At 43.4% G+C, this 26,419-nt stretch overlaps 1 protein-coding gene across 1 annotated transcript in view; it reads right to left on the reverse strand.

Moving 5' to 3' along the window:
- Positions 1-26,419, reverse strand: part of si:ch211-210g13.5 (inactive phospholipase C-like protein 2) — a 68,031-nt gene that overhangs the window by 15,004 nt on the left and 26,608 nt on the right. Inside the window, exons 2-3 of the mRNA XM_036541399.1 lie at positions 4,546-7,032; positions 159-362 (exon numbers count right to left, since the gene is read on the reverse strand). Of these exons, the coding sequence (XP_036397292.1) occupies positions 159-362; positions 4,546-7,032 (2,691 nt within the window). The remainder of the gene's footprint in view (positions 1-158; positions 363-4,545; positions 7,033-26,419) is intronic.

The following is a 26,419-nucleotide window of genomic DNA, read 5'->3' on the forward strand; positions in this document are numbered from 1 at the left end:
ACAACTTGGGATGTGGATGAGTATTTGAAGAAATAATGAAGGGATCAGGACCTGGTGACAACAACATTTTTTAGAACGATAGTCAAGATTAGAAAAACCTCACTGTGGACATATGTGAGACACGTTGGAAGGAGGATAGTCTGTGGTTGGGGGCGCACCGTGTCATAGGCTGTGAGGACTTTGCGCAGCAATTCTGGGACAGGCCCCTGGGCCTCCATGGTGGGGTAGGCCTCACTAAGGTTGACTGTGACCCGCAGCGTGCGCTCGCTGTTCAGCAGCCAGGTTGACACCGTCAGGATGCACTGTTTCATGTTGGCAGCTGGCGTTAGCCCACACAGCTCCTTGAAGGACACCATGGCATTCTGGGAAAACAGAGGGCAGATCATTAGAGGGTCCAGACACTGAAGCTGGGAGCAAGTAAATCTGGAAACTGAGCACCTAAATGGTTAGTTAAACACCAAAATCCCTTTCTGGGTTATGATGGGAATGAAGAGCCCAACAGATTCATTCACTGGTACTCCATCAAAGTGCTGTCACAGTATTGATGTAGCCTGTGTCGTCCAGTACACAAGACGGGGTTATGGGGATGTGTGATAGGGTTATTCGATCAGACAGTAAAGCTCTACCCTTGGCACATCCAGGCATGTATGACTGCGACTGATACTCACACACAGCTCCGTTCCCACAGCAGGGCAATCAAGCCTCAATTCAGGGCACTTCCTTTCATTTGCGACAATCACACTACCTTCCACTGCCTCCGCCAAGAAACAGGTGAAAAAAAAAACAGAGAACGAGTTTTGGATCTTGCTCGGGAAACCCTCTGCACAGCGTGGGAAATGTTCAATCTCTCACTGGGAGATCCAGACTCAGAGAAAGGCTCTATTATGTGATGATGTAGTTATCCCAGGCTGCGACCTTGTGGAAAAAAAGGGGAGCCAGAGGACACGAGTATTTGTATTCAAGGCTGAAGACATGTGGCTAAATGGTAGCACCTTCAATCAAAACTGCCCAAATGAGCCAGAGTGGCTAAGCGCTCTTTCTCTCTCTCTCTCTCTCTCTCTCTCTGACCTTGTCTGAGTTTGTTTTCTAGTGTTTCAATGGGGAATTGAAAGAGGGAGGCAGTGTTAGCAGGGCAGAGACTGCACACCACACTGAGCTATGAACTGGCAAGCTGCACAAGACTAGATGCCTGAATGGGGAGCACTGATTTTAATTGCGCTGTCTTCAATGTTGGTGAGGGATGTTTGTCCTCTCTACCAACTTTCAAATTTCAATTAAAACCATGGAGGTGGCCCTTTGCTGACATGGTTACTACGGAGCAAAGCAAGGCCACCCTCCTTTTCCATCTGCCTTTTGTCCCATTTCTCACACTGGTCAGACAGGACCAAACATGGGAACAAAAACCCATACAGTCCTAATCCATCTTCTTCCACATCCACTTTCACCCTCACTGAATTCTCCTGTTCCAGCAGAAAGATCAAAGCATATTATTCCTGCCAGAGTCTCTACCTGTAGACAAATGAAAAGGAAAGAAAAGTAAAAGGGCACAAAACCCTTAGCAATAAAAACAGTCATTGCTAAGTCTTTTGTGTAATGGAAATAAGCTAGAATAACACTTTTAGAAATGTCTATTAAGCATGTGTTTTCTTAATCTGCAGCTTCTGCACTGGATGTGGCTTCAGAGGAGACTCAAGGTCTAAAGACATATTTCCTTCTCAATGTACCACCCGATTCCCTCGAACACAGCCACACTATGAAAGTTGAGACAGCACAGATAACCTCTGGCTCACCCTTCAGACCTGCCCTCACCAGACGCAGCCACAGCGAGAGGCAGGAGCTGAGGGCTGAAGGTGCCGACGCTGTCTGCGCATCTCGCCACAGCCTCTTCCCTGAGCTGCAGACAGAGGAGCTGGGAGAACTCTGCCAGATAGGCCTGCCAAAATAATCTCACTTCCCTCTTCTCTCAGGCCTCTCCTTCGACAGCATTAATTCGTTCAATTACATTTTTTTTCCTCAAAGAAATTTATGTTTGATTGAAAAGAGAGCAACAGGTCAATTTATGTGGCAGAGGCCTGGGCTAGAAGTGACTCCTGCAGACACCCTCACACATTCATGGACTTTTTGACCATGGACTCTCAGACTTACTTCATTTTTTTTTCCCTCATAGTTTTGAGGTCAGCAAGAAGCTTTGGCTGTTGCTTTCCTATGATCTGCAATGCTGATTACATATACAGCTCCTATTCACAGGCTTACTATATGTTTCATGCATGCATTTGTGCTGATCAGTGAACTGGCCCCTGATTTAGGCAATGTCAAGCATAATGTTGTCTGGGATGATGAGTTGCTTGGGATTGGTGGGTTGATCATAGGGAAGATATACAGTCAGCAGCAGAGGCACAAGTTGCTGAATTGTTTCAGTGATGATCAATTTCACTCATAGTGTTTTTGAAAAATTATGTTTGGCACAGAAATAACATATATAATAGCACATAATATATAATGTAATACATAATATAAATAGCCAATAGCCAATTTAGCACATGCATAGCTCATAATATAGTTTGTATTGTCAGGGATGACCCGTGGTTTGCTTCTTTTTTTTAATTAGTTAAGTCGAGGCCACATCCATAAGTTACAGAGGCCCCTTGCTTAGACATTGCTTACTGTATGTCTAACAGTATATAAAGAACTGCAGTGCTTGGAGTTAAACCACTTGTGTAAGACAGTATTCATCAAAACTACAGTACCAATGGGCAACAAGGGCATCCATTACTGAGTAAGTTTTTGTGCTTTGAAATTTCATTGGATATTTATGATCTAACATAGGAAAAATAGCCATGATCTTAGATTCCTTGAACTTTTCATTTGAATGTAAAAAAAAATGTAAAGTACATTTAATGTAAAAAACGTTAGGGTTTTTTGATCAAGAAGCACAACTAAGAAGGAGAAGCTTACAGTCTTCTAGTCAAAATAATACATTTTCAATCAGTACATCTATGTGCACGATTACATTTTAGATTTCCATGAAACAACTGTATCAAAATTACTGTATTAACTTAAACACCGGAACACAAGCATTTCTTGATAGAGGGACAGCCATGAAACCCTCTTAGGGCAAAAGCAAATGCTCTCAAGATAGAGATCATGACCAGTTGTAGAACTAGAAAGGCATTACCTCATGCCAAAGAATGTTTAATTACATCCTCAGGGTATTTATTTTGGTAGCTTGTATAATGACTTTACAGCAATTACAATGAGCTGGATTGAGAATGCGCACAGACATGCTTTCCAGTATCCCTCAGCGCTAAATCCTAAATCCTTTATTAATCTTGGCAGGACTGAAAATATTTCCTTTTCTTTATTCGACAAGAGCCTATAAACAACTTAGTTAAAACATCGAATGTCCAATAACACCCTAATGCCAGGCTCTCTAAACCATGAAAAAAAAGCCATGACACTTGAACTTTTATGGTACATGACTGATAACACTAAAAAAGAGGACATAAGAAAAGAACAGCTGTTTGCACCTAGCCTATTCTGTTTGTACTAACTGTGACACTGAACAAAAATGTTCATTTATTCAGCATTCTCTGTTTTAATATGATACTGGCTTGGGGGTTTACAGTGCTCCAAAACATTAATTATGCATTCATTATAGAAAAAAAATCATTCCTGGAAAAAAGAAAAAGAGGCATTGTACTCATCTATGAAAGTCATGAAAAACATCAGACAGTGTATAGGATTTATCCTATTTCTTGACAGCGACTGAGCACAGTCAAATATTTGAACACTGAGAGGACTGTACAGGCATACCTCCTATGGATAACAAATGTTCAACTGAAAAAGCAGTGATACATGGATTTTCAATTCTTAAATATTGATTACTGAACTCCCCTTTAAGGGTCTTGAACAGTTTAAGTTTATTAATTGTTCCAAAGAACACAATCATTCTTTTTTTAAGGAGCTCTTGCCTTTTTTAGTTCATGATTCTACCTGCATCTTGTCATTGAAATCATCCTGAGAGAAACAGTTCTCTCACATCCTGGCAACACAGAGCCGCAATAATAATGATTTTCATGAAGCCCATAATTGCCCAGCACAGACTCTGTCTTTTACAACATGTAAAAAGACAGCAATTAGCAATGCAGGTAAATTCATTTCAAGTCATTGCATTCAAAAATGCCAACAGAAAATTTCAAAGTTAAAATGTTCTCTCTCTGGCTTTCAATCAGATTGGAATTTTACTTTTCCCACAACAAACCCATTTCACCTTAAGATTGTGTGCCTGTTTGTAAATGCTGACCCTTTGAGGTTTTGCAGTGCATGTACAGTAGGTGGTTTTATCGCAAAACGAATTTAAAACAGTAACCATACATGTGCCATACATTGTTCTTCAAGACCTATTATTGAGATCATAACCTCCACAACCATAAACTCATTTCTCAGACAAACTACAGGGGTAGTAAACTTTAGCTAAATGTATGTACTACTTTTGAGTATAGTATACTTTTGAGTATAGTATACTATACATTAAAACATACATACCTGTACATTTTCTCTAAGGTCTGTTGCTTCTCTCAGTGGCTGTGTAGATGCCCTGAAGAGCTCATCCACTACCTTGATCCCAGTGGTTTTGGTGGAGGTGTACTCACGCGCTTTTCTGCCCTTTCTCACAGAAAGCCCCCGCTTGTGGGCCTTACCCCCACCCCGGCGGTTCGTGATGGCAATGTGCACAAAGAGTGTAGTATTAGGCAGAAACTCTCCGGTCAAAGACTGCAAGGGGACGTGCCGGTACCCAGGCTGCAGACACTCAAAGGGGATGGTGTACTGGCCAATGAACTCGTCTCCGATATAGTCATCATCCAGCACCACAAATCTCAGTACTGCCAGCTCAGGGAGGTTTATCTGAAATTCAAAGCTCTCATCAAAAATTGGGTTATCTCCATTCTGAGAGACAGTCTTAGTCCTTTGCTCTGCACAGTCAGCAGGGATGCCATGGATCTCCACGTAGATGTAGGGCTCCACCACATCTCCCTTAGCAGCTGAACCCTTAGGCTTGGGCAAATTCTGCCCACTAATGAGCTTGATGTGAAGCAGTTGGGCAGACACGCCAGGCAAGGAGTCCCGAGCATTGGCACTGAAATATGACACTTCCTCCCTCATTATGGCGGGGCGCAACACATACCCACAGTTCCCATTCTGCCGGAACCAGCCTAAATTAAGGTCCATCATAAGGCCAGGTGTCTGGTAGTTCATAGCCACAATTTGACACCCACACTTCCAAAAGTCCTGAGGGTTCATGTTGCTGGCATCAATCCGCATGGGGCTAGGGTATACCCTGGAGAGGAACCTCTTGTTGTAGCATACAAAGTCCTCTGGATATTCATTGGCAAACCTGTTGGCATCAACTTCATTGAAAGAGCACAGTTCCCAGTACTTCTGGCACCTCTTCGAGGTCTCAAAGTCTCTAAACTGCACTGACTTGCAAAGAGTGACCAGATCAGACAGCTCTTTGCACAGGCGCAGCCTTCTGCAGCTGATCCCATTGAGCTGGTCACTGTCGTCAGCCCCAGCCCTTCTTGTCATCTCCATTCCTTCATCCTCATCTGTAACATCCCCTTCAGAGTCTGAGCAGTTAGGAGGGAAGCACTTGCCCTTGAGGAGAATCTTTCCTTTCAGTTTCTCAGGGCAAGGAAGGTAATGGTCTTCTGAGTCTGGCAGGTCCACATACAGTTTGTCCCCAATGATTTTCTTCAGGTGCTGTGCCATGACCTTCTGCTGATGGATGCAGCAGTGGGTAACCAGGCAGAGGATGAGGGGGTACTCAGAGTTCTCAAAGGCATACTGATTTATTACATCCAGGACCTTGCAGAAAGCCACCTGGGAGGAAACTGAGTTACCTAAATAGATGTGAGGCTCGTTGTCAGGACCATCCCAGACCACCACCTCCAGGCTGCGGCAGCCCATCTTCAGAGCCCTAATGTAGCCATTGATGTCTGAAGAGCCCCAGAAGTGGTCTTCGAGAAGCGAGGCATTGTGTGAAGAGTTGATATAATAATGGGACAGAGGCTGTGTCATATCTTGGCAGACTCGTTTGTGCTGGGGGTCAAAGATGTGGCATTCAGAGGAAAGGAGGTAGTGCGTAAAGCCGTCAATAGATAGGTATCCCCGCTCTTTGCCCTCTGTGGATGGCTCAAACTTGTGGACGATGTCCATGCACATCTCTTCCGTCACCCCTTCCATCCCTTGTTCCACCTCCACAAAGAGCATCAGGTCCTTGCAGTCCAGGTACTCTTTATTACTGGAGAACTGCACTAGGAGGAAGAAAATCTCAGGGCGTGTGCAGAGTTCACAGTAGGCCTCGGTGAAGGTGTCCATAGTTATCTCTTCCCTGTATTGATCCTTGGCCTTTTGGAGCTCTTTGAATTTCAGCTCTATCCGTGATGCTTTCATGCCAGGGTTCAGGCCCTTGATAATTTGGATGGCCCTGGAGAGGTCGATGTGTCCCTCCTTACCCATGTCTGCCATCTCAAACACTGAACCAATCCAAGATGTCCTTAAGCTGGGCTGGCTGGGGTCAATGATGCCCACCATATGTCTCCCATAAGATATGAGGTAGCGGAGGCCCATCACCCAAGTGTTGACCACATCAGCTGTGCTGGCAACTAAGTCCAAAGACTCATAGTTGTCCCCGTAAATGATGGAGAACACGCACTCCTCTGGGAACTGGTCAGAGAGGCCATTGCTGCGCAGTACAGGGGTCTTCTTCCCAAGCCGCACCTCCTTGATACTCTTTATCTCCAGCTTGGCCTTCTCCGAGTCCTTCTTGGAGGGTTCCCAGCGAAGCCAGCGCATGTCTGAATCCAGCAGGAAGTAGCGGTTGTACATGCGGGAATTGGAACGCACCTTCTTCATTTCACAACCCTCCATCATGAAGGCCATGCACGCAGCTGTGCTGTTGATCTTGCGGTCATTGGGCATGGTGCTGAACGACACTGTCTTCTTACGTGCCTGCTTCTGCTTTGAGCCATCCTGCAGAGATAAAGGGGGAGAGAGTAAATTGTTACATCATATTCTGTGAAGGCAGACAGAACTGACACATGTGCAGAAGGTGTATTATCCATTCAGGGAGAATGGCTGTATAAAGGTTAGAGGACAGCATAAACAGAAAGACAATACATGAGTGAATATATATACTGAGAACATAATGACAATTATTTGCATCACTGATGCAATTATTTATTATCTTATGTAATTTCATTATCATAAAATTATGTATTATCCAATACTGACATAATGCATTATGCCTGCCAAGTAGTATACAAGCTCTTCTGGGGCATGTCTCTTTCTGGCCATGTCTGTTTTCATGAACTGCAGTTCCAGTCATTTACATTTTCACAGACGATAGCCTTGTGGCTCTCATCCATGTTTGACTATGGATACTTCACTGCCATGACGAACTGATCTCTTGCAGAGAACATGGAACAAGCATGTCCATTGAACACAATGCACAAAGGCAGAATTATAATGTGCTGAATAAATGCAATTGTTTAATGAGGCCTCCCCTTTCAGTCAAATTACACTGTAGTAACATTACGTATGTGTCTTTAGTGTTATACTCACAGAACTGAGCATTTTGTTATAAAGACAGGGCATGCAACACTGAACGGAATGGTATTTTTAAAAGTTGTTTAATCACTGTTGCTGTCATCAGTCACACATAATTTGTACCAGTCTGGTTCAAGTACATTAGAAGCAGGTTCCTTGGCATCCTGTGTTACCCCCACCTCGATTCTTGGCATGCTCCAACTCCTCTAAAATAGGCACTGGAACACAAGTGGGGTTCCATGAGGGGAAGCATGAGGGGATCTACCACCCACAGGATCTCTGGCCAGAGCTGCCACCCCAAGGCAGCACAGTGGAGCATCTCCAACTGGAATATCAAAGCTATTCACTGACATCCTTCTTCCTCATTAGATATCTTTGGCAGGCACTAACCCATGCTGGGGCTCCAGAGAGGCATGCAAGAGACCAAAATGTGGCCAAGGCTGCCTGCAGGGGCATATGCTGCAATGGAATTTTCATACAGTTAAAGGGGAAATTCACGCTACTGTGGAGTTCATACAGTGGAGTCCAGTTTGCCGCGTAAGGGACTACATGGAGGTTCTACAAATGTCAAGGTTCATTCATTGTGGGCTAATATTACCCAGGGTCCTGAGTTTTTTTGGTGGTGCTGTTTGTGTTGAACTTCATTTTCATTTTATACTGGACTTCATTTTGCCCACATGTCTAGTAGATGAGCATTCTCAGAAATAACTGGGGGTCTCCTGAGTTTTTCCACAGACCTCATGGATATTACTGACATTTTCCAGAACGTACAGTTAAATATTAGACTTGCATTAAATAGTTTGATTTTACAGTCAATAGCCAAGTCTGAACGAAACCCAAAAGTGAAATAGGCTGTTTTCTAGCCACCTGCATATAAAAAAGTACTTGCAACTAAATTTTTAAAGATCTTCAAACCTTTCATTTTTTTGAATATCCTCTTTTCGCCTCAGAAGGAAGACATGCTCCGTAGCATTTTGGCAGTTTCATGACAGTCTGACTCTGCATTGTGCATCAAACCTGGACACTAGCCATGTATACTGCTAACTAATATGTTTTCAACAACAATATCAGCTATTCCACACAATAACCCAGAAAGACCACAGTAATTAGGACACTCAGGCATTTCAATTTTCACTGAAATTAAATTACAGAGGACATCTGTAATTGAGAAAATGCAGCAGGATTTTGGCCACAAAAATACTGAGGACCTCAGAGAAAATGGCTGAGATGTCAAATTCTCACTAGGCCACAATTAAAGTAATCAATGGCAATTACAACCCTCAACAAAAACTAAGAGGATCCCTTGATGATTTAGTCCAGTGGAAATAGTACTCAGGTCCAACTTCCATGATGACTGCCTACTAGCCTAAAAAGAGTTCTCTTTTCTCTAACAAACAGATGACATGAATTCTGTGGTAGAATTAATTCCACCTCTCCAATAGATTAAAAATGTAAACACAGACAAAATACAGTTTCTCTATGGTGAACTACTGTAATATTTTAGCTCCTTTTACATTTCTTCCCTGTGATCCATTGGGCTTCTTTGGCATTTGACTGTGCAGTCTCAATGGACCATTTCCAACCCAGAGAGAATCAATCCATTGATGTCCCATAGAATAATCAGGATGAACAAGGCGTTTTGAAAAACAACCTCAAAAAATGTCATCACTGTTAATACGCTCTTCTACAGTGGCTTCCAACTTCATGTATGCACAATGCACCAAGGGCAAATTTAAGTTTTTTGCTTCTTTGCTCCACTTCAAACTGAGCAAAAATACAAGCACAAAAATTTTTGAAACAAACTACAGTAATCTTTAGTGGAGCATATTACTTTAGCACTGCCAGGAACCACCGGGTGTAATACTGCTTTGAATTCTCAATACAGGTGACTTACGTTAAAAGGCAGCCAAATGGTTACAGAGGATCATCTGCAAGTTCAAATCTGGTCATGTCCTTTAAAATATATTATTTATATAGATGGCTATGGTGCAGGTGTTATCCCAGCCATGTTATCTGTCAATCAATGACAAGGAACCTGCAGCAGTGGAATGAACTGAGTTTGATTTTAATGTTGTAAGCAAGAGGAGGAGAGCAGCGTTACCTGAGAAAGTTTGGTTGGTGTATTAGGAGCCCTCCCATTGAAAAAGAAGCACAAAGCACACCGTCCTTGCTCTTGAAACAATAACATATCATCTGCTTGTCCTTGTGAATGCGTCAACAGCCTGCCCCTGGAAGCTGATAAGACAGTCTACATAGAGAGTGCCAGAAAATCATTGACAAGTCATTAAAATTACTTCTGCATGCTTTGAGCAGACTGTCAGTCAAGGCACCTTTGCTGTACCGGGCCAACCCAGGTATCTCCTTGAAAATATTCTTTTTCAAAGTAAACACTCCCTGCTCTTAGGTACTAAATTGTCTTTAGTAGATCCATGGGGATGAAAGAATAGTGAATTGCTAATTCCTTTCCATCTCTCTCCAGCTGATATTTCAACTAAGATTTAATGAAGAAAAGTACATTTTACTATATACTATTGGCAATTCTTAAGCTATAGAATCCTTGGTTCCGTGATGTCAGAAAAATGCCACCCATTTGCTCATCCATGTCAATCTTGTTATGTTTAGATGGATTTAACAAACAGCACATAACTGTGAAATGAAATTACCTTAAGAACTTCACTCATTGAGAAGTGGAATATGTTCAGCAGAAATCATGCTTGCTTGTGAACTACATTACTCCAGCTTATGTAAACATGACCTGATTTGTAGGGATCTGTATCTGTAAATCAGGTCTTTTGCCACTGCTCGTAAAGTACAGTATTCACCTATCAGTCCTAATTTACACTGTCAGTGCATTGTATACATCCATGTGTTTTCCATGCACATGCATATGTTTGTGTACACTTGCTTTACATTCACGTTCTTCAGGACTAATCTGGATTTCAGTATGGAGTATTCAACATTTTAGTGGATGCCTGGCAAGGCAACCAGGAACAAAGTGTGTGTGTGCATGTGTGCATGAGAGAGAGAGAGAGACAGAGAGAGAGAGAGATCTGAAACTGCACAGGAGAGCCAGGCAGGAGTTCGGAGATTGCTTCCAGACTTCCTTCCAAAGGACATTATCAGCACTTGGGCCAGAGGTCTAAGGTTAGGGATGAATGTCTTAATTAGTGAACTAGCATGGATCTTAATTATCTTTGGCTCAGAAGGACGCCATGGCTTTCATCCGTCTGCTGTCACATGATATGGCGGAAATGTCCTGATTTTCAGTCAGTCTGTGATCTTGTCCGCAATTCACTCTCTTAATTCAATCACAGAAGTCTTAGTTTACACCCCTGCTGTTAATTAAGGATTAGAAAGTCTGAGAAGTCTAAACCACAGCCAGAATATTAACAAAAAGGAGACACTGGATAACACAAAACAGAGGGAGGAAGTCTGACTCCTGGATGGACAGGAACTGTTCCTTTCAGTTGAAATTATGATCACCATCATAACTATTGTACTGAACTCCGGGATGAAGTTTATTGGTACTAATTGCATTCTATTTTATATTTGGGCAAAGGACCAAGTGTGGTGTACAAGAAGTGTGAAATAAGAGGCTGCTTGGGCTATAAAGAAATGCCAGAGCGACCCTACTTTATTTATTCATCCAGAGAGTTTCAGATTCAGCAGTTATGTCTGAGAGGGAACAAGAATGTATCTACTCAACAAACTGATTTCAGAAAAGGTCTATGTTTGCATATGATGTTTGTCTGAGGTTAAACGTTGCATTTTGAGAGGAAAAACCAGCCAATGGGTTGAAATGTCAAAGAACTGGTTGTTTAAATGTTGCACAAATCAAAAAGTAAACAAAGTGCCTGTGGACTTTGAACCCCTAAATATGCAGACATACAGAAACTTAGGTGTATTTATAAAAGTGGGTAAAGTTGTCTGCCTAAGAGAGAAGCAATCATACAATGCTGAAGGAGCACAAAAGGAGAGAGAGAGAGAGAGAGAGAGAGAGTAGAGCTGCACCACCCAAAAACAGGACGTGGTTTCACAGCTGTGGGAAGAAATGGAAAACTTTGAAACAGCTCAATCCTCAGACAAGTCTTCAAGGGGCTAAATAAGTCAAAGCAAAAATGAAACAAAGACTAGAGTTCCAACTGAAAGCCTGTTAGTATCACATGCGTGGTTGAAGGAAGACACTTTTTAATCTCTGTACGGTGGGCTGACACAAATGCCACAGCAGCTTGAACTGCATGCAGAAACAAATGACAATCATGGCAATAATGAAGGGAGAATCGATCAGGCCCTCTGACACTGGGCCAGACAAGGACCTCCGGCACTGCTTTGCCAGTGTTTCCGGCCACATACTTCCTCAGTCTCACCAGCGCCTGTTGCTTTAAGTGGTTGGAAAATCTGCAAGCTGTTCCTAATGGAAACTATCCGGTGGGGGCTTCCAAAACTAATCCCTTTTAAGTCCCTTGCAGCCGTTTCATTCCTCACTGCCCGTCATGTACGTAGGGCTCGAAGGCATGCCCTTTGGAGGTGTGCGGCTCTCTCCTGCCCTTGTTTGCTAATTCTGGGCACGAGATCCGTCAGTCTGGCCCCTGGCACACACTGCCACAGTGCCGGGCCCCAGAGGTCAATCTGTGGTGCAGATTGATAAGGGCCGCGTGCCTGGACCTTACACGGCATCTCCCGAGGGTCACCCCAGAGGCTGGGCACAAACAGTGAGGCAGCAGAGACCATGGCCACCCCTTCACATCTGTGTCTGGGAGGCAAGGACATGGTGCAACTAACCCCCACCCCCCCCTCAGCAGAGCGAGACACATTTTTACAGAGCAAGCTGCAGGGCACAAAAGGCCAGAGCTGGTTTGATTGTTCCATTTTTCCAGGTGTCACATTGCCCATTACATTTTTTTCCAGGCATTTAAATTTCAGCAGTGACATGACGGTGACTGACGGAGGACGCTGTGATATTAATATCATACCTAACCAGCAATGTGGTGGGACGCAAACGGGATTCCTGACATTAAATCCATGACAGAACCGGTGGAAAAGGCCACTTCGCAAAAAAAAAGTGTGATAACTAAATGAAAATTAATTGGCAGCTTTCACGTGTGAGGGACGAGGCAATTGAAATGACTTTACATTTATGGAAACCATCCTTTGTAAAAATCTGTGGTTCCACTACTGATTCAGTATTGTTTGTTGGGCCGGAGGCTGGACGTCCTGTTGTGTGGTATCCGCTTCCTGTCCCTGGGAGAGAAACCCTACTGTACCTGCTCCCACTTCCTCTCTCAGCTCTGTCTCCTTTGAAAAGCAGGATACAGAGCTTGCCTAACACATAAAGTCAACTTTGTAAGAATCTCAGATGGAAAAATCCATGATATTTCCAACTGCAGAGGTATGGATACCATAGTAAAAGTACAAGATAGCTTCAACATGAGTTAACTGCACTATCCAACTTTTCGTAGCTTGACTGTCTTTCCACTTTTCCATCACAATTAAGGAAGTATCACTGTTACAAATGTTCATAAATAGAGACCGTGGATTATTCTGCATCCTAGAACTCAAGTGGCCCAAAACTTGAGGGCTACCATCTGCTTAATATGATAAGGATTGACTCTAAAGATGCAACAAAATAATTAATACACCGCTTTAATCCAGAATGTATATTCTGTAATATAAACACACAGGGAATACACTGCACTTAACTAATCTTTCATTTCATTTGTTGCCACTCCTGATCCTGAAGAGCCACCAAGGCATGAGGTTTACATTCCATTTGAGCACTTAGCCTCTAAATTAAGCGCTGCAGTGTCACAGCAGGCCTGACTGAACTCATTCTCAGGCATACCAGTCCAAAGGCCTCCAAAAGCACCGCTGGGAAACCCTGACCTAGGGCATTCGAAATCCACCAGCTTCCTAACAATTCAAGCAGGTCTCAGCTGTAGAGTTTATTGTGTTTATTTATGAGAGTAAACAAGAATTTCACGTCTAGTTCTGTCAGATGAAGATGGTGTAGCCCTGCTTAACTTGAGAGATAGATAACTCAAGTGTGGTATCCATTAGTTCTAGAGTGCATTAGCACTGAGCGGTCTACAACATAAACACTCACTGACACATGTCCGTCCCTCTGTGGTCTGGTAAACTCTTAATTGGAGGGGCGTTACCATAAACTGCTCCACTGGGAGGGGACATAAACTGGCTTTTTCACTGTCAAACAGAAATCACACAGATCTGTTTGGGATGCAGGTCACAGTCCATTTGAAAGAGAAAATGCACTAACACAGGCACTATCCCTCGTCACTTCTGAGGGACAAGAATGAACGTTTTTTTAATTATGTCGCAAACGTGTCACACATACACATTATTAATGGCCAGTTAGCTAACTCTACCTATATAAACTGTACGTTAAACATAAGCATGTATCATTTAACTCTGATTATTACCTAGCTATTAATATCTAGCAGTGTTTACAAGAATAATATAAGCAGTTTAATTTGTCAGATGCAGTATTTTGTTTGGGTGATTGTCTTCAGAGCAAGGTAAACTGAAGCGTACCAGCAATGCAAAGGTTGATTGTTGTGATATTCACATTCCAGGCGATACAGTCAGAGTAAAGCTTACTTGCTGTACTTACATCAGCAAGTAAAAATCAACAACAACAGCAACATCAACAATGAAATGATAGATAGCAAAGCAAACCCATGTGCCCTTGTGTAGAAGACTACTATACCTTGTAGGAAGTTCAATCCATGCTGGATACATTTCACATGAAAACAGAAAATCAAATCAGAAAGAAACTGGATTCTCATTTGCCCAGCCCTGGCCTGAGTGTGAATGAGGCTTAAATGCAGTTAGCTTTAAGAAGCAATTATAATCTTTGGAAAATATCTATAATAATCAATTAAGGAAAGGAGTTTCATGGTGTACCCATCAAAGAAAGCTTTATCAGAGACAGTATCATACATATGTCTTTGCTTTAAGAGGTCACATGGAAAAGAAAACTGTTAAAACAGTGCTTGATCTACCCTGAAGTACACTCCGCCCTCCTCTGTGTTGCAGAAACACCATGCCTTACGTAACGCTCACATCTGTGTCATTTCAGATTTGCACAGCCTCCGTCTGTTTTCGGTTTGCATTCTCACATGACTGTTCTATCCTGTTAGATACTGAATGAGCCTCGAGGCTGTGCTCTCTGCTGGAGCGGGCGGCAGAGTGAAGATAAGAAGGGAAGGATATCTCAGTAGTTGCGCCTTCATCTGGTCAGACGTCAAGCAGTAGTTTCTCCCAGTATAGGCAGCGGGTTTGCGGTGGTGATAATTAGCTCAGGAGAGTTGAGCAGCAGTGTCTCCACACAGGGTGAAGAAACTAAGAGCTATGCAGAACTGGACTCTTTCTCCAAGGCTTTTTTATTCACATCTACCCCTTCTGCTCAAGTTTGATCTTTTTCCAACTCTTTCTAAAAGTCCTTCTCTTCCTTTCTCACTCCAGCTCTCGGATGCCCTCCCACCTTCTCTCGCTCTCTCTCCCTGTCTCCCGTCCCTCTGTTGGCTCAGCTGGACACTTTCAGAAGTCCTTCCCATGCAGCCTTTTGTGAGCCGTCTGTCTGCTGAGGGGTTTGAACACTCTCAGCGGCTAGGCCTTTCACATTCGCAGTGGGGTGATCTGTGGTCTCAGCCAGGGGGGGGCAAAGAATGTGACGGTGATGGGAAGTGGCAGGCTGTGAGACAGCCCTTGCCCTGCAAAGATGAGTCCGTTCAAATCAAACACTTGCCTGGGGTTTTCTACAGAGAATCCTGACTCCTGCCACTCAGATTTTGGCTGCATCTACAATGTACCACCAATTGTCACTTTGCAGGGTGAGGAATGGCTGGAGACATAAAACGCTACATCAGTAGGTTTTAGTGGCTATGTGACATCAAGCTGGCGCCCAAACAGAAAGCAAATTCAGAGTTTTTGACAGCTGGAATTGTCAACACATTTACTTTGTGTTACAGTGGTAAATACTACACCATGACACACATGAATGTTTCTTTCCAAAGTTGCCTTTGAATGTTTCCTTGTTTCATGGAAAGAAAACCTTGTGGAATCAATAGGAGACTAGGAATGGGTCATTTAGAGTATAAAAACTACAAGAAAATCATTTAAAACCCAAAGCATTTTCGACTTTCGACTGAAGGGCCACTCCTGGTCCTGTCTTGCTTGAATTGTCATCCTCATGCCATCCTCTGTTCATGACAGTAGGAGGTGGAACACAGGGGAGGTCCAGCGCATCTTCCTTTCAAAACAAGAGATGGCAGATCTCTGTTTTCATTAACTTCCTCTGAGGGATTCGACCCTGCATCTGCTCACCTTCAATCAGCAGAGCTGGGCTCTGATGTCGATACTCATCACTCTCCTATCCAACTTGCCCTTCCCACGTCAGGCTCCAAGGGCTCGAGCCCGCTCCAACCCATTTCTTCAGCACCAGTCAGGAACAGCACACAGGAGCGGTTTTAGACTTTTTGTTCAGCCGTACACAGTTCTGGTACAGGTCTAAATATGCTACTCGGAGGCGTGAGAGAATGAACGCTGGCCCATCTCCTGACGCTGAAAAAACTCTGTGAGGGGCCCCTGCTATTGGGTGTTAATCTGGCCAGAGGGGATGGGAGGAAGTCTCTTTGTACATTAAAGAGCAGACTGTGTCCGAGCACTGAGAGACTGATGCGGGGGGGCATTCCAAAATTAGAGCTAGACAGGGGTCCTGCTGTGCGTGTATGCAACTTTGCCACACAAGTAGGAAACAGCTGTCAGCTCCCTCTCTACATTCCACAGCCTGTTCCCCATGTATCCAAGCTACAGCTGTTCCTATCCAGCACAGTGCACTGCTGCAAGGCCTTGTGCAAGGCCTTTACCTGGCTGGCCACAGTGGAATTCCATGCTAGTGTGCAGTAAAGAGCAGCCTGTGCAAGCAGCATGAATGAGGTCACTCTGAAAAATGTTACTTTTCATTGTTTCATGCATAACAGCACCAAGCCCTTGACAGGCCCAGGTTGGCTCTGCAATTCATACTGCAGATCTTCTCTTTGAGTGCAACCACCTCCTGAAATGCCTTTATGACTCACATCCCTACACAAATATTGTACACTTGTGGTCCTTGGTTGCACTGTGGATTTGCAGCATTTTCTTCAGGGTGAGTGCCAAGCAAACCTCATGATGCTCAAACCAGTTTCATCTATAAGTACATCCGAGGCCGCTCAATTTTGGAAGATACAGTTTGTTCAGATATGACTCATTGCTGCCAAGCAAAAAACTTTATTCTTTCAGCTGCCATGCCTAAGAGCCCTGCACCAAATCTACATTTAATTACACATGAAACAGCACAATCATGAAGCCCTCACACCAAAAATTAAACCAAACCAGTAATGACCTAAAGTGCTAGGCACAGAAGTCTACATGTCGTTCTTGTTTTGATGATCTGTTTGTTCTTGTTCTGGACATTACACTATGTATGTCAGTTGGCATCGTTTCATTGTTTGAAGGCTGGGAAGTACACAGAACCAAAACAAAGCCCGAAATATCGTCAACCTTCTATATCTGTTGTTAGGAGCAGCTTACTTGGCTCGACAAAAAATAAATAAACGTGAAAATGGCTGTGAAAGGAATAACTAGCTGAACCTGACTGGGTGCTTTTGTAAGGCAAAACCCAAACCAGCAAACCCCAAGAAAGGGGCAGAAGGCAGGCCTCCCAGTCCAAGGTAGGAAAAGGTAAACTCAGCAATACTGGGGATCTCTTCACAGGGCCATTTCTGTCATCTAGGCTCCACAGCCAGAGCCACAGCAGGGAGTTTGATGTTATTTTAATTTAGTTTTACTTAAAAAAAATGACGGCACAGCAGTAATAGTCCAAACCAGAGCTCCACCAGACCAACGGTGAACAGGAGACCCCCAAAACGTGAGTCCCAGTGATATGAACAGCATACAAATGACTTTTGGTCATGGTGGACCCCAAACAAAACACTGTATAACAGCATCCCAGGTAAAGAGACAGCGTTTAGCAAATGACTAAAAACTGTGTAAGCACCTGACATATGCTGTACCGGTCTCTCTATCAAGACTGCTTTAAAATGAACATCTCTGTCACATTCAAAGTCAGCCACCAAGGCTTCTCACCCTCCTATTCCAGTCAGCAGTTCACCTTTACATGTTTTATGGAAGGGAAGATGCCTCAAACTACATAATGACACCAAAAAGACAAGTGCCAAAACAAAAGCGTGTGCATGCATGAGGAATGTGTGTGGCCGTAACCCTAACTCTGAACTCTGAGACTGATCATAAGTTAATCGTAATTACTTTAACTGACAAGTAATTAATAATTAGTGATGGAAATTTACTTATTGATTAAAAAATTAAAAAGCCAAGACTTCCTTGATATACCACAGGGAAAGTATTTCAATGGACATATAAACACAAAGTTAGTGACGCAGACATGCCAGAGTTTGGAATGATTGGTCTGCCCGACATCATGCCTTCACAGGGCTTCATTTTCTCATAAAACAATCACGGGCACCTTCTAAACAAGGCCCATCAAACAGAACATCAAAATGCTGAATACATAAAAAATATGCCCTTCAGACTCTTCCCTGGTGAATTTGTTCCCCTCTCTGAACAAACTGCCTTTTCAGGGAGGGTGGGCCAAACACGTGCTTTTTAGTCACATAGTGGCTTCCAGCAAAATCCACTGCACTTTAATCTTTCTGGGTCTGACTCCTGGCCTCTCTTTCAGTCTATCTGTCCAGCCAAGCACACGACCGAGTGGAGCAGAGATGCATGGGAGGAACATTCACACGTGGGTATTCTGAAGGTGATAATGGCCGCTTGCGCACAGCTGTGGGGACCCTCTTCTCACATCTTGAACGCTAGCAAGCGCTAATACCGTTTCCATGTTGACCTCTCTTCTTCCTGGTTCTGACTGGTGGTGTCCCCCCCAGCCAATAGAAAAACAGATCTTGCTCTATACTCAAGTCTTTTCATGATATGTGTGTGCAATGTAACTGCGTGTCTATTACTAGGACATATAAGCAAAGAACTGGTGACATGATAAAAAAAAAAGAATTTTAGTAAGATTAGAACATAACTGGATGGGAACAGGTCTTTGGCAATGCAATGATGACATGTGATAAAATTCTCACCTAAAAATTGTAAATCAAATTGCAGGGAACAACAGAGTTTAATCTGTGAGCATGACCTCTGCTACCAGTGTGTTCTGGTATGTGTCCTGCCTTGGCTACGGCTATGGCGTTCACAATGACCCTGGGGTTTGCTCTGTACCTACTCATCACTACACTCATGTCTGTGGCTGCTGAGGTTTGAAACCCTGGCATGAGGTTCATCTAGAGACCAAATCTGAAATCTGTGTACTCACATTTACAAAAACATCTCGAACACACCACATAAAAATAAACAACCTTGATACCTTGGCTGTGTCTCAAAAAGCAAGTCTTCTTCTGAGCCCCTCAAGTGGCTGTGTTGACATAGAGTAAATAAACCAACAGTGAAACAACATTAATAAACAGGTGTGTGAGCACCTGTCAGACAGCTGTTACAGCACAGGATTCTGGGATTTTGAGAATGCAGACAGGGTCTTGCCATTTGTCTTGCATTGAGACAGGTGCTGCCACCACATGTACACAACAGTGTGCCTTCACACGTTTCCAATACCCACTAACCACATCACTTTCAGAATGCAGTTTCTGAAAAAAATATTCATTAGACAATTACCTCTTTCCAGCCATGACCAGTGCATAAAAGCTGACAACTTCGTTTAAGTTTCAGTCTAACACTAATTCTGGACTGTGCTAATCTAAGATATTGACAACTCTAACTACAAATTAAAACATGGACAGGCAACTCCTGTCCCCTGGAGCTGAATCTGGGTCGATTTAATGACCATTCTTCCTGGTAAGTGTCTTTCCATGAGCAACCAATTTGGCTTTTTGGAAAAAAGGGAGGATGGCTTCCAAGGGACAAAGTAATGGCCTAGAATGGAAAGGAAGCCTGGGAACTAGGGGGCTGTCTTTGACTGATGTTCATTCCTTCTTTAAATGGCTCACTGCACCATGCGAACGTTGTAGAGCTGCCTAGTTCAGAGGAGCTGTTTTGTGATGCCATTTTGTCAAAATGGTGGCAACAAAATGGTCGTGCGTGCATAGAAGGGCAGCAGAATGCAGTATGCACTGGAGTAGAGTTAGTGGTTACGACATTGGACATGTACGTAATAGGCTGCAGGTTCAGTAGAATTCTGTTGCTGTGCACCTGAGCACAGCACTTATAACCTTATATTGATCAGTAAAGGTACAGCTGTATAAATGGACAATATGCAAGGTAAGTAAGCCATATCAATCACACTCGATAAGGGCATCTATTCAGCCAAACAATGAAATAATCTCACAGCATGTGCCGCTGACTCAATTTGTGTACTTTGCTATTGTACTGTATGTTGACCTCTGGTGTATGAGGGCTATTTTTTCTTGAGCACCCCAGTGTCACAATAGAGGCTGTAAGGCCACAGACCATTTGTTCCACAAAACTCTTATGCACATTTGCCATAAGAGTCCACACCTCTCCAGACAACAGAAATCTCAATAGCACTGTCTCTGTCCTCCACTGGCAGTGTTGCAATGCAGTTAAAGCAGGTACCTGCAGAGTACTGAGGGGTGGAGAGGGAGTTCATCCAGGCTCAGTGCAGTGCAAGTGGAAAAACTTATTCTCAGGTGATTTCAGCCTTTCCATCGAATAATGACCGGAAATTCCCAGAAGAGCAATAGACAAGCCAGGGCAGCCCACAGCTGAACAAAGCAGTAACTAATTACATCAGCAAAGTGAAGCAGTCATTTCTACTGAGCTACAGAACAGCAAAATAACAACAACAAAGCTCCAGATAATCCACAACAAAGAAGCAGGAAATTTCAGGTGCAATCATTGTATATCCCAAGCAAGCTATTGAATACCTGCTGCAGACTGAAAGTCACAGACACTGAAAATGCTGCATGGGTATGTGGAGAAAAAAAAAAAACAGATTTCAACTGAATTTACTGCATTGCATTGAAGCAAACTGATTGTGGAGGCTGAATGTACAGCATGTCAATTAAGGTTTTTCATTTCATGTCTTTTCAAAGGCAACTATTTACCCCCGAATAATTATGCAGCGCACGGTGCAAGACCACCGCTTGTGAGTGTGTACATCTTCATACAGGCGCCCTCTCCTGCTGCCCGGCTTTGGTCCTATTTTCCCAGATCCTCGCTCTCCGCTGTGTTGTTCCTTATCTCCAGTCTTTCTCAGCCTTCGCGCTCACTGCCTTTTCTGAAGGTCGCTATATCCGCTCCGCCCCTTCCTATCACCCCATCGCAGATAGCGCCCAGCTCCCCAATTTGTGCCCCGTGTGCCACTGCACTGTCAGTCCTGTGGCATTTCCTGTCCCCTGCGGCAGAGATGCTCCCAAAGATCCACGCTTCTCTTATCTCCAAAATTACCAGAACAATGAACTCAGCATGATGGCAAGCCGGGGTGGCGGGGGGGTGGGGATGGCGGGGGCGGGTGGGTGGCTAGTGGGGAATGTTCGGGCAACAAAGCCACCCTGCTGACTGAACAGAAGAGGGAGAATTCAAGAAGGGATGGAGAGAAAGGTGGGACAGGAGAAGAGAGAGAGTAGAGAAAGGGGGAAACAGATGATGCATGTGCCAATCTCACATGAACATTAGTGGTCGGGGAATAAGTTTGATGTTGGAGGGAACAGGAATGGAACCAGGTGGCTCAACAAAGATAATTTTCTTTTTTTTTAGACCTCTATGTTTCAGAACAAAGCATTCTGATTCCTGACTTTCATAATAAATTGGTGTTGACTAGCTCACTAGGCAGGAGAGAAGGCAAGAACAAGGATTATTGAACTGCATTGCTCCCCTAAAGAAATTTTCTTTTTGCAGTCATAAAATTGGAAAAATACGCTGCTGTAGCACATACTTGATAAAAATGTGTACTATTAGAGGGGGTACCAGTAGAAGACCAGTACTGTACCAAGTGAAGATAAAGATTCATTATCATGGCCAGCAAAGCTCATCAGAATACAGACTTGCTAAAATTCCCTGACACATTAATGAGAATGATCCCACAGGCCCTTTCAGTTGTGAGTATACATATATATATATATATATATATATATATATATTCTGAAGAAAAATTTTATATATATTATATATATATGTAAAATTTTTCTTCAGAATTTTAGCAACAAAAAAAAAACCAAAATCCCCAATTGACTTCATTTTCCTCTTCCTTTCTCAGGCACCTCACCATTTCCTGTCCTTTCAGCATGTACATTCATCAGTGGAACATTTACATGATCCAACAGCATATATATTTGGCCTGCTGTGAAGCTGGAGTATATTTAAAGAAGGGGGCTGGTTAGTAAGCCGCTAGGCTCACCCAATGTAACTATTTATGACGGCTCCTCAAACTTTGAAAAATACCAATGATAAATGGTAAAGACACTTCACAAGCACTGTAACGGATCTCAAAACATTGCTGCTTGTCTCAAAGATAGGGACAAGATGTAATATTTACGCAGTGGCAGCTAACAGTCTGAAGCGGAAATGTGTTCTTATGGGTCATGAAATCTACATCGTGTAGGCTCTCCAGGCGGTGTGCAATATTCAGACGATCATAAATAAATGCATTACAAGATAAATCTTTCAGAACTTTCCTTTGGCACACTGGGTTTCTCCCAGCTTCCCCCAGCACAGCGTATAATTTAGTCTCCAGTGCCAGCAACTGCAATGTCTTTGACTGCAGTCTGCAAGGCTACAATAGAGAGAGCAAGATGAACACGTATGTGTGCACACACAGACACATGAGCATACAATCAGACACAAACATAGCCAACACCCCATAATACACACATGCAAACATACACACATGCGCACTACCTCCTGTCAACATGGTATTTCAGACATGGATGTGACTGAACGTTTCTTTGCCACAAGATACAAAGAGTGCACACATGCCCATGATGCACACACATAATTGCTTGGGTTGTTGTGTGTGTCCCTGGTAGCTACTGACAGACATGAGTAGGTGGGGAGGCTGATCTGAAACCACAGGGAGAAAAGGGAGAGGGAGAATGTGTGACAGTGAGTGAGACAGAAAAACACATATTTTGGAAGGAAGCATGGAGGCAGATGTACTTCACCTGGAAAGTTGGAAATAATTAAAGTCAATGAGAGTAGTAAGTTTGACCCAGTTTTGTTCATTGTTTTATTGTTGTGCTGTTCCTACATTACATTACATTATTGGCATTTAGCAGACGGTCTTATCCAGAGAGACTTACACAGGTTACAATTTATTTTTTATACAATATATTTCTTTTCTGTGTCCTTTGTCTTTGCAACACAAGCTGAAGTTGTGCAATTTTGTAAAGGATTTTAATTTTTCAGAGAAAAGAGAGACAGAGTAAAAGTATAAGAGAGAGATGATAGAAAGAGAGAGAATACACCATTGGTCAGCAGTACACTGCAACCTCCTGATCAGCAGGATTAAGCTATGAAGACCCCCTGTGATGAAGAAAATGTCCTCATTTTTCAGTAGGATGGATATTGTTCATTCAGAGGCATATGGTTCCACCAGCTTAACCAGAGGGGTAATAAAAGAGGATCTGGTAAGAGTACCAACTAAACACCCTGCTCATTTCCCTGAGCCTTGAGGCCAAGGGCATGGAAGCAACAGAGCTGCATCAATAGCCACCAGTTAGCCAAACATGCATTGGAAAATAAGCCTCTTTCAGACGCAATGGAAAACAGGGATGCTGTGTGATATCTATGGTGGACACCCCCTGAATGCTGCTGAACGTGGCACCCGGCTTTGAAAAACTGAAAGGTGAAAAAGCATTCATGGTGACAAACTCCCCTGCTTACTGCTACCGCCATCACTTCTTCATCCTTGTAGAATTGGCAGGGCAAAAGCTCAGCTCAGGTCATTGCCCACTTGTCTAGCATGCATCTTGATGCATACCTATCAGGCTTCTGTTTTACTCCTTGTACCTTCAGTAGCCCATTGAGCTGTTCTTCACTAGTGTGTTGTGTCTACTGTGTCACCTAAGAATAGAGTCCATGACCCTCTGGTCTGGAGTCCAGAGCACAACCCACTATTGCCACAAGGTATTTATTTATTTGGCAGATGCTCCTACCCAGAGCAGTTCACAAGGCCTTCATAGGAAGATACATATGGTGCGTATCATCAAAAGACATGAAAAACATGTCATTGCCAAGACGCAGATAAGCCCCGATACTGGGGAAGCACAAATTTCAAATGAGAATCGTTCATGATTGACCCCAAAAAGATCTCTGCAAACCCAAGGATTATAATTCTGTGTGTGACTTTAACATATGAACAGTAAGAAAGAAGCCCTGGACGCAGCATATTTTTGGAGTCCAGAACAGACAATTGATACCACACTTAAAAATGCAGGCTAATCTGATCCACAAGTCTGTTTTGGAAGTGGAGAAGTGTCTGGTCCAGATCCTGTGGTGATATGTAGTGATTGTGCAGTGAAAACAACATTCCCTCCAAATCACATTTTTAAATACGTCTCACGCTGGACATAATGGCTAGGATGTGATAAAGCATGGAGAGCCACGCTGCCAAGAAAGGAATATTCCAGAGGTATTTATTTGTCCTCTGTCAGGCTCTTGGCAGCCTGTCGCACTGAAAGAGTGGACGCCTCTTTCATGTCACTGTGGGATAAAGGGAGTTCCCCAGCTGTGAAACTTTCAGAGCAACTCAACCAGCTGAAACGGGCCTCCTTCAAAGTCCCACCGAGCCAATCAGCTCTTTTTAAATGCTGCAATCCAGCTCTTATAATTCAACTGCAATCCACACCCATGAAGTTAATTGCCTCAGATGTTTCCACACACAAACTGTAATCACATTTCTACCAATAATTCTGCATGCTTGGAGCTGAAATACCCATGCAAACACACTGGCTTGTTTAATTACATTCGATCTTTGCATCTAAAAATACAAATCTGTGAATTGCTGTGAAAACACTGCCTTTATCCAGAGCTGATTCAGCCTTCAAAAAAGGTATATTGCTGGGGGCACCATGAAAGGTGTCTTTCTCTCAAACAGATACCATGCCCACATCCATGAAGCCCCCTCACTCTATAAATAGCCTGACTTTGATCAAGTCGTTGGTGTTTGTGAGTGGGGGAGGCTCTCCCTGGCACAAAGCAAAGCAAAAACAGCTCATGACTTTCCTGTGATACCAATGCAGGCATCTCTTCTGCTCCCCGCAAATGAACAAAACAAAGGAATTTGTTACAACGTATTGTGGGTCTTGCTCAAGGTCGACCGGAGATAAACAGCACAAAATAAAAGAAAAGCACCGAGTAAGACATCAAAGTCATACTGAGAATTAGATTAGGTGCGCATCAGAAGCACTGCTATGCTGATTTCTAGGGTGAATTTCTTTGGTGAGGGCAAATGTAACTCAGGCCCAAAGCATCAGCCTGCCAGCTCCTCTGCATCGTTTGACAATCTAAGACAATTTAAGGTATATGCCATTTCATTGCATGACAGTTGTTGTTTAGGTTATTGCACTGCTTTGATACCAGTGGAGGTAATCATCAGCGGCTGACCCTGAGTTGGTTGGTCTGTGTGACACACTTGATGGAATGTCTGTTGTCAACAGCCGACCTCCTCTGATAGTGTGAGTCCAGGGAAGACAGCAGAAGACGAGGCCAGAGGAGTTTTTAATGAGACCTCATGCATGCTCAGTCTTCCCATCTTCATACATCAGGATTAAGGTGAACCTTTGCTCAGATGACATTGTACAACAGTGGGAAATGAGGAAATGGTGCTTTTCTCTCTCCTCTAAAACACACAAGAAGTACACCCTTCTTCACTGGTGCTCATATTTTTGGGATATCCCCTGATCATTGGTCAGGAAATTGAACCACTGAAAAAATGTGAGTAAACTAGGCTAGACTGTTATGTAATAGCAGCTGTCCTGAGCAACAGCATGTAAGCCATAAACAGGACCAGACTCAGTGCTGCAATGGCCTTTGTGGTTACCACTGCAAGGTTAGGAGGGGGAACGCACCAATTGCTGTGGTTCCAGAGGGAACCAAAGGTCATCCAAATGCAGTGAACACGAGGCTGCTACAGCTCAAAAGCAATGATGAGATTTACATTGATCAGCATCGATTCTTTATTCTCCCATTTCACCGCTGAAAGAACGTCCCAGTAAATTCGCTGAGCCGTGAACGCATGTGCCGGTGCACAGATACACTTCTGATCACTCCTCCTTTGCTCCTTTGAAGTTAAACACCGAGAGTAATTCCAACCTGACACAGGGCAGAGCAGCAGTGGCGATCGTTACCACCCCTACGTGGGCTCCCCAAGAATGATCCTGTGTGTGTCCATGAGCGTTTCCACCTCGGCCACATCTGGCGTGCCCGTCCCATGGTGAGATGGGGGTGATCATTAGGAGAAGTGACGGAGCAGTATCTTGCGTGTGGGGGAAGAACAGCTCTGGAGCATACTCATTATTCAAAACAAGGAGACCTAGTTCTCGGATGATGACAGAGAGGAGGAAGTAAGGGACAGAGCTGAGAAAATATTCCCTTTTAATAAAATATAGCCTATATGAAGTGCCTAAACGTGTCATTTAGTGTTGTGTCTTTATTCCCTTCAAGCTTAGACTGCATAGATTGGTTCACTTACTCCAGAAACATTGCCAGAAACATTGTTCTCTTTGCACTCATTATTTTCTTAGTTTTTTTTTCATGC

Source organism: Megalops cyprinoides, chromosome 1 (assembly GCF_013368585.1).
Source record: "Megalops cyprinoides isolate fMegCyp1 chromosome 1, fMegCyp1.pri, whole genome shotgun sequence".
NCBI classification, from domain to species: Eukaryota; Metazoa; Chordata; class Actinopteri; order Elopiformes; family Megalopidae; genus Megalops; species Megalops cyprinoides.